The sequence below is a fragment of the Leucopleurus acutus genome (genome assembly GCF_964270905.1).
Source record: "Leucopleurus acutus genome assembly, chromosome: 9".
Lineage (NCBI taxonomy): Eukaryota > Metazoa > Chordata > Mammalia > Artiodactyla > Delphinidae > Leucopleurus > Leucopleurus acutus.
This window is the reverse complement of record NC_139144.1, coordinates 17845968-17860545: the sequence shown is the minus strand read 5'-3', so window position 1 is coordinate 17860545 and position 14578 is coordinate 17845968. Positions and strand designations below refer to the sequence as shown.

Genomic DNA, 14578 nt, shown 5'->3' with positions numbered 1-14578 from the left:
GCGGAAATGAACAGTAGTCAAAACATACATAATTTCAAAGCTTTTTGGCTCAAATAAGTTGTAAGTTGTGTTCATGTGTGCTTTCGAAATGCAGTGAAACATTTCAGTGGGTAAACAGAAATATTTGCCTTCTGATTAGGTTTAGTTTTTTTTTTTTTTTTTAAATATGAGTTTTGACTTATTTTTGTGATGTTTCAGGAATACATTCTAATATGTGGGTCCTACTTGTGGGAGCTATTGTGAGGCTTAAATGACATAATGTATGTTAAGTACTCAGCACCAAGCCTGACTCAGTCTCAGTGTAAGGAAGCTATTGATTTTGTTAATATGTTAATATAAGGCATACACTATTACATAATATAATAGTATGTTAATAGGTGGGATAGGTTTGTACTTATGTTCTTTTGTTCTTGTTCTTGGTCAGATAATGTTAGGATTATGCTAGCTTTATTTAACGATAGGATAGATAGCTTTTCTTTCTTTTTAATGTTCTAGAACAGTTTATAGGATTTTGTTTATCTTTTATTTAAAATTTTGAAATACCTGTTATACTCTCTGACTCTCATTCCTTTGCTAGGTAATTCTTTGTCAACTTTTTCACTTTTCTTTTGGGGATGGTTCATTCTATTCAGGCGATCTATGTCTTCTTGATGTAATATATATATTTTTTCAGAGTATGGACTTTCTTTATGATTTTCAAATGTGATTAGTATAAAGTATCACTTACACTTTGAAAAATAAGCTCTCCCATTGTATTCCTTTCCTAATCTCCCCTCCCGAATCTAGGTTTACCTATGTTCCCTTTTAAAAGACTAATTTGGGGGTTTATTTATATTTTTTAAATTTGTGGAAATGTTCATCCATGTGCAAAAGTAGAGGGTTTAATATAATGAATAACATTGTATTCATTCTTCAGATTGGAACAATTATTCTTCTTCTTTTGGATTTATTTATTAATTGTACCCATTGTTTTTCTTTTTTATATTTTTTTCCCATGGGGATAGAGTTTTTGTAACTTTGTTGTTTAAATGCCTAATTCTTTAATTTTATTCTTTATTGAAAAGTAATTAGAGCACTTTAAGGAAGTGAATTTGATAATAAGCTTAACTTTGACAGCTTTCCACTGTCACTATTTTCTAAATAGTTTGTTTTAATTTTAAAATATTTTTATCTCAGTAGTTTTAGAAAATACAACTATGTTATAAATTTCTATTTTATGCATTATTTGTTCTGTATTTAGCTCCTAATTGCAAGGCTTACTGAATTAGATTTTTTTTTTTTTCGGTACGTGGGTCTCTCGCTGTTGTGGCCTCTCCCGTTGCGGAGCACAGGCTCCGGACACGCAGGCTCAGCGGCCATGGCTCATGGGCCCAGCCGCTCCGCGGCATGTGGCGGACCGGGGCATGAACCCGTGTCCCCTGCATCAGCAGGCGGACTCTGAACCACTGCGCCATCAGGGAAGCCCTAGATTTTTTTTTTGGTAGTCTAGTTTTATGATCAATTTTGTAAACATGGCATATCTTCAAAATAACACATAGTCTATGGTTGTAGGGTTGAAAAAATAATTATCTATCTTTAAAAAACTTACAGTATTCAAATAATCTGTATCCATGTTTGTATCTTTAAAATACTCAGTAGATTTTAAAAAGTAATCTTCAAAAACTTCCCATTTTGATTATAATCTATCACTAAGTAAGCTTTTGCAATTTTTTAGTTTTTTTTTTTTTTTTTGAGTATAGTTGACTTACAATGTTGTGTTAGTTTCAGGTGTACAGCAAAGTGAATCAGTTATACACATACATATATCCACTCTTTTTTAGTTTCTTCGTTTTTAAAGATGCATTTTGTATTTCTGTTCTTTCTGGTAAGGAATACATGGATACTGATTGGTAAATCTTAAACCTGATTTCAAACGTATTACACTTCTTAAATTTAAAAATATCAAATATTAGCTATACTTCCTTAGTTAAGAGTATATATATAAAAATCCTCAGAACTTAATTATACATCTTGAGTCTTCGAAGTTTTTGTGTACTTATTAAAAATCTTTAGCTGAACTGTGTACCCTCCCCTGCTTTTTATTGAGTATGAACTCGTAATCATACCCAAATGCTTACAAGTCAGATTTAAAATAAGCAAATATTGGATCACCGTTGCATAATCAAGTTCAGTTACTATAGCTTTGCGTTGAGCTTGGTAACTGTCATGTACTTAATAATTCTACTTAAGGAAAATTATTGATAATTATATGTAAGTTTATAAAGAGATATTGGAAGAATACTGGAGTGATGAATACAACCTTTATATAATTCTCTTTTGAAACGTTACCACTTGCATACTATATACAGAATATGCTAATATTTTTTGGTGGCTAACCGTCACTAAAATGGTCTCTGGATGATATCTCTAGAAGCTCCTAAAGAGCAATTTTGTACGATAAGCCCGTTGAGGGTCGTCAGGAGACGTCCAGACGTTTATCTCCCGAAAAGCTTCTCAGTGGCATCACGTTGGTGACTTTATTAGGTTTGAGTCCAGCCATCTTTCTTGTTAACTGAGAAACCTCATTTGTCGGCTTGTGTATTCAGAGCCCAAGGGAGAGTGGCTCTTTCTCACATGGGTAAACTTACATCTCAGAATCTCCAGTGAACACCGTTAACTGCCGTGTAGACTGGATATTTATTTCAAGCTGACCATTCTATTGTCTCCCTATCACATTTTAATAAGAAGCACAGAATTGTGAAAGGTTGTGGGAGGCATGTAGGGAATTATTAAACTGTTCAGTGACAAAAGGCACTGATGATACCCTGATGCCATCACACTAATGATAGGAATAGGAAGGCCAGTGGATTGAAGATACTTAAAATCAAACAGACAAGGTGTCCCCACTTGAAGAGTGCCAGACTGGGCACAGGTGCCATTTGCTTGTGACACTCCTTTTCCTGTATTTTCGGGACTGACCCACCCTCTTTCTGATGGGCACATTCCCTCTTCACCTCTTTAGATCTGAACATATGTCCTGTCACTTCGTTCTTATGTCTTGGCCTACGAGCCGTTTTGCTTCTTGAAGGGCAGAGCACATCTACTCTGATTCATTATGTGCAGATTTTATGGTTTAACTTTCAGAGGGCAGTATTATTTCAATTGTTTCAACATTCTCTCCCCATTGTAGTCCTGATGATATGGGCAAATCTATAAAAAGCCTAGCAGAGTTTCATACATACACATAGATCTTTTTCTTCTTCCTTTTTAAAACATTTCACTCATTTTCAGTTGGAAAATCAATAGGAATCTGCTGGAAAAAATTTGATTCCTTGATTCAAAGTTTTTTCTTTAAAGTAATGCCAAACAGTTGGTTGGGTGATTTTAGATGCTTTTAAAACATTTTTTTTTACTTATTAATTTAAAATAACTTTATTTTCCATATTTCTTTATCCAGTAATTTCCTATTGCTACAACTACTAATCTGGATGTGATGTGTAGGTGGTTTAAAATTCAATCCAATAGTCTAGATTTTAGAAATGTTTTCTAGACATTCTATTTAACTTGTAATTCATAAAGCATAAAGTAAGCCAGGGCTGTTTTGAAATGTGAACATAATGGTAGCGGACATTTGCCAAAGACAGGTTTGTTTGATCTTGATTTTATTAACCTTCCTGTAGTGCTTCATCGTGATAGTTCTCCAGCCCAGGAAGCTGGAATGTTACACAAATGCATCAACTCCCTAACCTCAGCCGCTGCCAGGCTTTCTAAAGACACTTTCCTCAGAGTTATACCAGGTCTTTACCTTCCAAGGTAAAATGGACATACCTATAGCATCAGTACCATGAAGAAGTCCAGGATGATGAATCATACCTTTTTTTGTTGCTTAGAACATCTTTACCACAAACCAACTTTATGATGTTTTAAAAACATAAGCAGATCATTTAAGAAGACACTAAGTAAAAGTTTTTAATTTATGAAAGTTTGAATAGTTGGTTGAATCTGACGTGTAGATTTCCCAGGTCTTCTTAGGCATGCAGAACTTTCCTTCTCTCATACTTTAGAATAGGAAGGTTGTCTTATTATGTGTTTCTGTTGCTGTGGATTAGCTTCCTTCCCACAGCTCTCTCTTCTCTCTGCATGTTTACTTCCAAAGCATCTGTGTTTGTTAGTTATCATGCCTCTTTCTCATACTGGCAAAGTATGTTTGTAAATGTCAGGTTACTCCCTGACGTACGATTCCCGTTCTCCACTTCTAGCTGTTTCATTTTGGAAACTGTGGGCTCTACACAGAGCTTTTAAAAACCATCATAAACCAGGTCTCGTAACACGTGGTGGACCTTGCAAGAAGAGAGTCAGATTGAGGGGCTTCTTGCCCCCAGAGGAACCCAGACCCGGGGTAGAGTGGGCACAGCTGGGGCAGCTCGTGTCTTTAGGGACAAATCCAATGACTGCATCCCAGGGGCCATTTGAACACCTTCTGACGTCCCTCCTGTTTCCTTCTAGGAATCTGATGGAGAGGGTCCCTCCTGTTTCCTTCTAGGAATCTGATGGAGAGGACAGAAGTGGAAGACCCGAGTCTTAATTCTAAGATATATCTTGAAATATCCCTCAGATGGGTGTGTCCTTATATAATCTACGTAGGCCTCAGCTGCTACCTTTTTGGGTTTTTTTCATCTGTAAGCAAACATTTACTTCAGAGGCGAGAATAATTTCGGCAACATAGATGAAGAAAGCTTTTTTTTAAATTTATTTATTTTTGGGTGTGCTGGGTCTTCATTGCTGAGTGCGGGCTTTCTCTGGTTGCAGCGAGTCGGGGCTTCATTGCAGTGCGTGGGCTTCTCATTGCAGTGGCTTCTCTTGTTGCAGAGCATGGGCCTCAGTAGTTGCAGCACGCGGGCCCCAGAGCACGCGGGCTTCAGTAGTTGTGGTGCGCCAGCTCAGTAGTTGTGGCTCGCCAGCTCAGTAGTTGTGGCTCGCAGGCTCTAGCGCGCAGGCTCAACAGTTGTGGCGCACGGGCTTAGTTGCTCTGCGGCATGTGGGACCTTCCTGGGCCAGGGCTCGAACCCGTGTCCCCTGCATTGGCAGGTGGATTCTTAACCACTGCGCCACCAGGGAAGTCCCTGAAGAAAGCTTTGAAAGAACAAGAAGAGACACAATCTGCAGGTGTAGGATTCTCTTTGCTTGTCAGACGACAGGGGAATAGATCAGAGTGGCAGACTCAGATGACTCCAGGCTAGGTCGAGGCTGAGGCCAAGTGGAGAGTGCGGGCTCCATCTAAAGAGTTCAGCATCTTCTTGGCTTTATTCTTATGGTAAGGGAATGCAGGCCTGGCTATTCTGTGTCTTTTAACTTTTCCAGAGAAGCTAGACATCTGGAATTTTAGATGAAAGATCATTATTTAAAATGTTAGCAATTAGTTCAAGATCTTTAGAAACACCGTACAAGACCAAGCAAAACATGTCTGTAAGCCAAATCTGCTCCATTGGCCTTTGGAAAAGATGATAAATATTTTTAGTGTCTGTTATTCTCAATTCTCTCTCTCTTGGAGGAGAACATACAGTGTCCTGCTGTGGCCGGAAGTAATACAGAGGAGAAGGCTGGGTGCCTGGGTTGAGAGACTTGGTTTGGCCGCCCCAGTAGGTGTCCAGAGGCCCTTTCCACTTCTCCCAGGAGAGACTGTGGGACTTCTGTAAAATGCTAGCAGTGGTAGCTACTGCGCTATAGCAGCTGCTGTTTACCATCTGGGTGGTATCAATTCTGTGCTGAAGCAGATGGAGCTGAAGTTTTGGCTTAGCTTTGCTAAGATAATTTTAAACCAGCCTGGGGACCAGTGCAGTAGTAACATCTCAAAGATGTAAGCTATTCTTTCTGGAAGCAAAAGGATTTCAGGTTTTTGGGTTTTCCCACGTGCAGAGGGTATCATCATTTAGGAAGCCACCAGTATAGATATGGTAGAATTTTTCTCCAGTTCTAGCAGTGTGGGATTAAGGGAAGAGAATACGGCAGAGAGCTGTGTGTGTTTGGGCTGTAAGTACTGCTGAAGTGGCCCTCAGGTAAGGCAACAAGACCATCTGTGCCTGAGCTGTGCTGTGTCACGAGAGCCACCTGTGGAAAAATAAGACTGGATTACAGGTTTTTGCTAATTGCAGAATCAGAGCATGCATTGGAAAAATTAATATTCATCAATCAGCCTACTTTTGCTAATTATAACACAGAACCTCTACATCTCACATGGCTCCCCTTTGAAAAGCTGATGGAAGCAGCAGTCTCCCTTTCTAGAAAACTACAGGCAGTAAAGGAAATATTTTAGGCTTTGTGAACCATGTAGTCTCTGTTGTGACTGTTCACCTCTGCTGTCTTCATGTGAAAGTGTCCATAGCAATCGATACCAACCATAGGACTGCATGTGGTAGTATTCTAATACAACTCCTTATTAAGAAACAATCAGCCTGCAATATTTGACTTACAGGCTATAGTATGTTGACTCCTAGTTTAGAGCATTGACAGCTGTGGTAGATTGGAGTATTTCTCAGCAAATGTCCACTTACCTTCTGCTCCTCTTTGGATGGAATGTACATCTCGGCTCCATGCCCTCTGGGCTTGGCCTTGAGATATATTTGACCTCTAGAATGTGAACAGAGATTGCAGTGTGTTTACATGGTCGAGCTTGTCTCCTGTGCTCTTGCCATTTGCCGTGAAGAGAACATGTAGTTTCTCCGTGACTACTTCCCCACGTAGTCCTGGTCCAAGGGGAAAGACAAACAGGCAGCAGACTTAGACGCAACACAGTTTGAAGCCAAGCTCTGCTATCCACTACCTGAAGCAGAGTTGCCAGCTGGGCCCAGACTAGACCAGCTGAACTGCAGGCACCCTGCAGACGCATGAGCTTGAGAACACATGTAGATTGTTTTAAGCCATTGGGTTTGGGGGTAGTTTGTGAGCACAGCATGACTGTAGAAATAGCTAGCCAATATAGAGGAGGATAGTTACCCATCCAGATAAAACAATTATGATATGAATCTCTTTTTCAAAAACCAAAATAACAAAAGAGGATGCTCATCTCCTTACACAAATTCCAGTAAAAGATAAGGGGATGGTTTTCTTTATTTTATAATTCTCCACCCCACTCCTTATCACCTTCCCCCCTCCCCATGCTTCTTCCATAGTTGGAATAAACCCTGCATTGTAGATTCAGTCTCCTGGGGTACAGCTAATCAGAACTTAATACCCTCTTTAGAGAGGCATAGCTTTCCTCAAGCCAACCCCAGAGAGGACTCAGTACAAGAACTGGATATTTAATACTTTCAATATTATATCTGGGAAAATATCCAAGCTTTTCTTCAGAAACAAACAGTGTGGTCTCCTCAGTTCAGCAGAGTTTTTTGAGAGCCCGCTCGGCGTTAGTGTCTGGGCTAGATGCTAGACAGGATTTATGCAGTCAATATCTGTTTTGTTCTTGCTGTGTGCTGTGTACTGAGGTAGTCCCTGGGGACACAGGGATGTGCAAATCAAATTCAAGGCCTCCAAGGAGCACTCCAGCTAGCAGGAGGGCGGGCAAGTAAGTGGATAATTAAGGCACAGTGTGGTAAGCGGTACCATAAGTGGCATATCCACAGTCCTAGGGGAGCTTGGAGGAGATGCACTTGGCCTTGCGTGGGGATTGGAATGTGGGGAGCATTTCAGGAAAGGCTTCTTGAAGGAATTGACACTTGAACTGAATCTTTCTGAAGGACATGGTTAGGATGAAATCCTATCATTGTAGAGTAGAAAGAGGCTTTAGAAGTATCTTCCTCTTGACACATTAAAAGGAAGCTCTCCCTCCCTTTTAAAATTTGCTTCTGTCCCAGACAGATCAGTCTGATTAGAGTCAGGCTGCTGAGAGCAATCTGTGCAGTGGGTAACTTTATCATTGAAGCTATTGCAAGTAGCATCTATACATTCTAGCTAATTAGAAGTTATATATACACACGTCTGAAAAATAATGTAATGATTCTCATTTCCCAAGTCAGGTGTACAGCATTGTATGATGTCAGTTTTTTAGTTGGAAATAGCCTCAGACTTCTGGGGTGGGTGTTTTTCTTTGTTGTCCTTTTTATTCATGAGGGGTGGGCTCAGGAAAGGAGGAATGGGTGAGACTAAGAAGATGATCCAATTACCTTGCAAATGATTTTCTTCCTAAAAACAGTCCTCAGTTTGAATTGTGAATTTGTTGATTTTTCTGTACAGTCTAGTGGCTTTAAATCATTGATACGACAATAAATTATCAAAAAGTGAGTACAGCCGTGTTAGCACTACTCAGCCCAAGAAAGAGGACTGGACCAAGCTTGCACCCTCTTGTCACTTTTCCTTTCCTCTTGCTCTAAGGTAATCACTGACCCAGCCTCTAATGACATAGATCAATTTTTGCCTTGAAGGTCTACAGTTAAGTTCCTATAGATTTCCAGAAGTAGGGTTACTAGATCAAGCAGTATGATTATTTTAAAGTATCATAGTTCAAACTACATAACGAAATTGCTTTCAAAAATGCTATGTCATTAAATCACCACATTGTATGAAAATGTGGAAAGGACTTTTGTTCCTGAGTGTGGGGAGGGAGAGAATTGAAGGTCAAGTGTGAAGATATAGAGTTCTGGACTGTGAATAGGACCAAATGGGACCATATTACTTTAGGGAAATTCCAGCAATGTTCTGAAATTGTATTTTACCCACCTGGAAAATGTTCTTTCTACTGGACATTGTCAGTCATTGTGGCAGAAAGGAGAGCAGGGTGAACCATGCGCTGGTTCTTAAGATCTGGACGCAGGTAACACACATTACAGTGGCCACATTACACTGGCCAGAGAAAGGCACATGAATTCAGTAGAGCCAGGGGTATATAATCCTCCCATAGAGCGAGGTGGTGTAGGAAGGGAAACTACAATGTTTGGCAAAGAAAAATACCATCCATCATACTCTCTATTTGATGACTTTGCCTCACCCATGAGGAGATCAGATCATTCAGATCGCCAGCCTTTTATTATAGAAGCACATGCTGGCCTTGCGGGGATGGGAGTCCTGCGTCTCCATATAGGCCTATGATTGTTGCAATTATCAGTGGGGTTATAATGGTAAACTAATGGTAAACTTTTTGAGGTATGCGTACTTCTTTTCCAAGAAGAGGCCCAGAAACGTGCTTATTCATTAAGAGGTAATGGAAATGCTAAATTTGGTTTATTAGATACCTGTGGTGGAAAGCAATTCCTCTTTAGGAAACAGATTTTTTTTTTATAGTGGGTTTACACGTTCTGGTTACATGCTCTCTGGGAAGCTATTCAGTAAATGTTTTCCTAGTCCATGGGTAGTGACACTGACAGAACTGTAGAGGTTTTCTCCCTGGCACAGCAAGGGAGCTGGCTTGGCTGGGTCACCCAGAGGCTTGCTCCAGGTTCCAGGCACACCTGTCTGTTGTTAACTGCCTGTTTTTACCGTATACTACTTACTATAAATTTGCATTCTTCTTTACTGACAGTCTTTCCCATAACAGCTTTTTTGGTATTGATAGTATTGATGGATAACATCAAGAATTGCTTCTCATTTCTCTTTCTCTCTATATCTTCATCAAGACAGAAATGTCTTCAGTTAAAAAACCCTGATGCTTAGTGAGACAGGCAGTCACACGGGGCAGGGGTAGCACTGTGGTATCAGGTGGGCTCTGATTTAACGTGCGTTTCTCTTTCATTCCCCAAAGATTTCTTCTCTCTAGGGATGGTGAAGTTGGAGAGGGGCTCCTTTAACCCTTCTGCAGGATGAACCCTGTGCCAGAAGACATGGAGAACGCTCTCATGGGGAGTCAGAGCTCGCACGCTTCCCTGCGCGACGTCCATTCCATCAACCCCACGCAACTCATGGCCAGGATTGAGTCCTATGAAGGAAGGGAAAAGAAAGGCATATCTGATGTCAGGAGGACTTTCTGTTTGTTTGTCACCTTTGACCTCTTATTTGTAACGTTACTGTGGATAATAGAGTTAAATGTAAGTGGTTTTTTTTTTTTCATGACATTATACGAATTGTTTCCAGAGACAAAAACAAAACAAAACAAAACAGTTTTCTTAGTTTTCTCATCATTTCTGTCTCATTTTCGTGAATTTCATCTTTTTTTCAAATGAGGCACCATTGGTCTTCTCCAGCTGATTTGGACCTTTCTTGTTTTTTTATGGTTATTATCAATATTTAAGAAGAACCTGGTTAGTTTAAAATTCACTGTGTCTGCAATTATGAAAGTTGAATTCTTGGGGTTTTGCTCTATAACAGGAGTTGGCAAACTGCAGTCTGAGAGCTAAATTCAGGTGGCCTGGTTTTATAAATAAAGTTTTATTGGAACACAGCCCTGCCCATCTGTTTACATATTGTCTGTGGCTGGCTTTTGTGCTGAGTGGTTGAGTTGAGTAGTTTTGACAGAGTCCATCTGGCCCACCAAGGCAAAGTTTTTTATTTCCTGGCCCTTTTCAGGAAAAAACTGCTAATCACTGCTTTAAAAAATGTAACATGCTCCTGGAATATGTTTCAAATGTTGCATTTACTTTCTAGTTCCCATATTTAAGATTTTGCATGCCCTTATTTTTTATTTTTTTGCAAAAGATTATTTGTTCATATTTTATCAAAAAAAATCCTAGGGCTTCCCTGGTGGCGCAGTGGTTGAGAGTCCGCCTGCTGATGCAGTGGACACGGGTTCATGCCCCGGTTCAGGAAGATCCCACATGCCGCGGAGCGGCTGGGCCCGTGAGCCATGGCCGCTGAGCCTGCGCGTCCAGAGGCTGTGCTCCGCAACGGGAGAGGCCACAACAGTGAGAGGCCCACATACCACAGACACAAAAAAATCCTAGAGGCATTTGAAGTTTTGTCTCTATTTTGTCAAATTTATGTGGTTATATTGCCAAATAATTGTCTAGACCAGTACTATCCAATAGAAATAGAATGCAAGCCTCATGTAAGTTCTCTAGCTGCTACATTTAACAAAAATAAGCAGGTAAAATTCATTTTAATAATACATTTTATTTAACCCAATATATCTGTTTTCTCCAAAGCCTCGGCTTTGACTGTTTACATTCCTTACCAACAAATAGGTGAACTCTTCCAGAATGCTTCCTCCCAAGCAAAAATTGTCTGTTTCCTTCACTTCCAGCAGTTCATTTATTTCCAAGAAACATTTGCTAAGGCCTGGGAAGCAATAGTTATTAGCTAGTGTTTATTATTAAGAGGTTACTCTTTGCTAGGCATGGTGCTAGGTGCTTTATAAGAAATTTATTAAAATAGAGAAAATATGAAAGGATGCTGAGATTCCTGTTGGAAAATGATTTTTAATTTTGCCTCATGATAGAAAGAGTTAATGTCTTAATCTAAACTCTGATTAATATTCTGATTCATAACAGCAATTTTAGTTCTAGATTCTAGACTCTTAATAATTAACATCATTGGATTCATTTAATTTCATCATAAATTCTAATAGAGTAATAAAACTTCATGAAAGCAGATATATACTTATATTAGAAAATTTAAGAAATTTAAACAAAAGAAGATAGATTTTTCCCAGAATCAAGGTCATATGCAGCACAAATCTACTGTTAAGTTTCTGTTTATAGATTTTTCCTTCTGTTAATCTAGCATTGTGGGTATGCCTTAGTTTTGTTTCAAACCAAAAAAGCCAGTGATATGACAACAGTAATTTAAAATGTCTCTTTTAACCATGTGTTCCATGTGTACACATTAAAGAATATATTTAAATTGATATATTTTAAAGGAGTAATATGTTTTCAAAACCAGCAGCTGTAGCATGAGAGATGAAAAAGAAATGCATCTTTTAACAGGAAAGCTTAGCAGCAGTCTTAAGGAAGCACACTTAAAATTATTGCAGTGACAGCACAAAATCGAGGCATTCATTGGTTTGCCACTAATATGACCACTGAGTGTGCACTTAAGTTAGGGAAGCTATGGGATGGGGCCGTGGTGGGTTACGGGATTACAGTACTCACTTCCCTCCTTTCTTACTGCTTCAAGGAAATTGAAATGGAAGTGAAGTAAGTGGGATGCACCCTGTTTCGTTCATCATAAGCAATCTGTTGCCATCCACATGCAACATTTTATAAATGAAAAATCACCAGACCTAGCAATTAAGAAATTTGTTTCTATCCTCACTTTTCCACTGACTACCAGTTTCCCCATTTGTAAAAAGAGTATACGATCTTTGACAGTATATCATGACTTTCTTAGCAAGGACTGTTTAAAAAAAAAAGAAAACATTTAACTTTCTAGTTCTATTTGTTTTGAGTTGTCAGCCCTGACCCGGGTTTTTCATTACACACTGTACCATCCCTTTTTCTTTTGTTGTCTGTCTCTGTAAATCTCTGATCACTCGGATCCACTGTTATTTTCACATGACTATACGTTTACCGAGTGCCGAGACATAGGCTTCTGATTCTGGTGTTGTAAGCTCCACAAAGAGCTACATGAGCTTAAAGTTTAGCTGAGGAGGTGTAACAGATGATCTTGTATTGCCTCCTACTGTTGATCTTTAAGAGGAAAGAAATAGCATAAAGGGAGCTTAGGCCGTCAAAAGAGTATGGGGACCCAGCTGTTCTATGCAATCATAACAATAACCAAAATATTTTGCCTTCATATATGACTTCCAACTTAGCCACTTTTCCTCCTGGCTCCAGGGAGCTGACTGGCGCCAACCCAGCCTTGTGTGCAGGGCCTAGGCGAGCTGGAGCGGCCTAAGAGCACCTTGGATCATTTTCCTGCTGGAAGACCTTGGGCCGGCTGATTTCTTTGTCTTTTTCTTTTTTTGACACTTTGGTTGAGATTATGATTCAAGAAAGACCTTTATCAGTGCTCATTGCCTGTCTTCTTATTTTCTAACTGGTGTACCAGAAAGTGGCAGAATGCTTCTAATGTGTCCCAGAGCTGTCATGGCCAACTCTGTGGCCTCAGGCAAGCCATGTAAGTTCTCTGAGCCTTGGTTTCTCAGTCAGTTAACTGAGCTAATGCCTGTCTTGCCTTCCTTGTGAATTCTTGTGGGGAGCAAATAAAAAGATATATTCCACAGCCCCGTGGCAGTTATGAAGCTCTACGTAACTATAGATTATGTCATTTACTATTAGCTAAATAAATTCTACCCAGAAAGAGAAAAAACAAGTTGGTTATTAATCTCTCTCTATTGTTACACTCATGTTTCAGGTATTTATTATCCTACTGATTCTGATTCTGATTTTATTACCCCACTGTCATTATGTTCTATAGCTAAACTGTGATGACCCACGATGACAAAAACTCACTGGGAGAGTTCAGTGGGTTAGAATTATCTGAAGAGTGGAATTGGGGATAGAAGGGTGATCTAGGATTGGATGGTGGGACCAATAGGGAGAGGGTTTCGAGATGGAGGTGAACAGAAGCACTGAGGCAAGACTGTTGTGCTTATGCAGGTGTGTGTGTGTGTGTGTGTGTGTTTTGGATGGGACAAGGGCAGATGCAGAGAAAATATTAGCCTGGCCAGAAATAAAGTGCCTCTAGGAAATGAAATTGCCTAGGTAACCTGGTTCTAAACAATTGAAATTCTTAAAGAGCTACATGGAAGTGTTGGACTTACCTCAGTTGTGAGCTGAGATAGGTTCTAGAGCAGATTGAAAAACACGGTTTTGAGATCTTCCAGAGGTCACTGACTCGCATTCCACATTACATCACGAGCTACCTGCTATGTCGATTTGGACGCTTAACTTGACATTGCTCCCCGACGACACATACACCCACTTCTTTATCAGTAAAAAAAATGCCCTGATGCTCAGGCCAAAGGTGAAGAATCATCCTTGATTGATTTGCTTGTTTGTTTTGTATTTCTCATGCCCCCTGTCCAATCTAAAAGTAAGTCCTGTTAAATCTGCCAGCAAAATATACTCACAATGTGATCCCTTCTCTCCATTTCTACCATTGCCACCCTCGACCAAGCCAACATTATTACTCATCCAAACTGCTGCACCCTGTCTGTGCCTGACCAGTTTGCCTGCTTCCACACTTGCCCTCCCCAAATCCATTCTCCTGATAGAATCCACAGTGACTCTTAAAAGTAAAAACATAAATCAGATGTTACTTTCTGTTTAAAACCCTTCATGGACTTAACCGGAGCACTTAGCATAAAGTCCAAATGCTGAAACTGGGCTTGCAAAGCCCCCCAGAAGCCAACCCAGACTTCCTTTCCCACCCTCTGTTCCTGGCCCACCCAGAGCAGCCAGACTTCTGTTCTCAGAATGGAACAAGCTCTCTTCTGTCTTAGACTTTGACACTAGTTCCTTCTATATGAAATGGTTAATTTCCTTTATCTTGATGTAGATTTCAACTTAGCATGCTGGTATCAGTTTAAATGTCACGAAGAGAAGACTTCCATGACCACCCAACCCAAAGGAGTCAACTGTTATTCCATCACACTGTCCTGCTTCTGTCCTCTTTGTAGCACTGATTTTCTTATGTGTCTCTATCTCCACTTGCTAGCATGGAAGGTCTGTAAAGGCAGATATATTGTTTTGTTTACTGGAGTATTTCCTGTGTTTAGAACAGTACTTGGCATTCA

The 14578-nt window shown here is 39.9% G+C and overlaps 1 protein-coding gene across 2 annotated transcripts in view; it reads left to right on the top strand.

The window, feature by feature from the left end:
• The window catches only part of STARD3NL (STARD3 N-terminal like), a 50106-nt gene that overhangs the window by 16541 nt on the left and 18987 nt on the right, over positions 1–14578 (top strand). Inside the window, exon 2 of one of the 2 annotated variants that reach the window (XM_082846198.1) lies at positions 9710–9992. In XM_082846198.1, coding sequence (XP_082702324.1) covers positions 9768–9992 — 225 coding nt within the window. In that variant the 5' untranslated portion in view covers positions 9710–9767. The remainder of the gene's footprint in view (positions 1–9709; positions 9993–14578) is intronic. The other variant, XM_082846199.1, reaches the window with a different exon arrangement.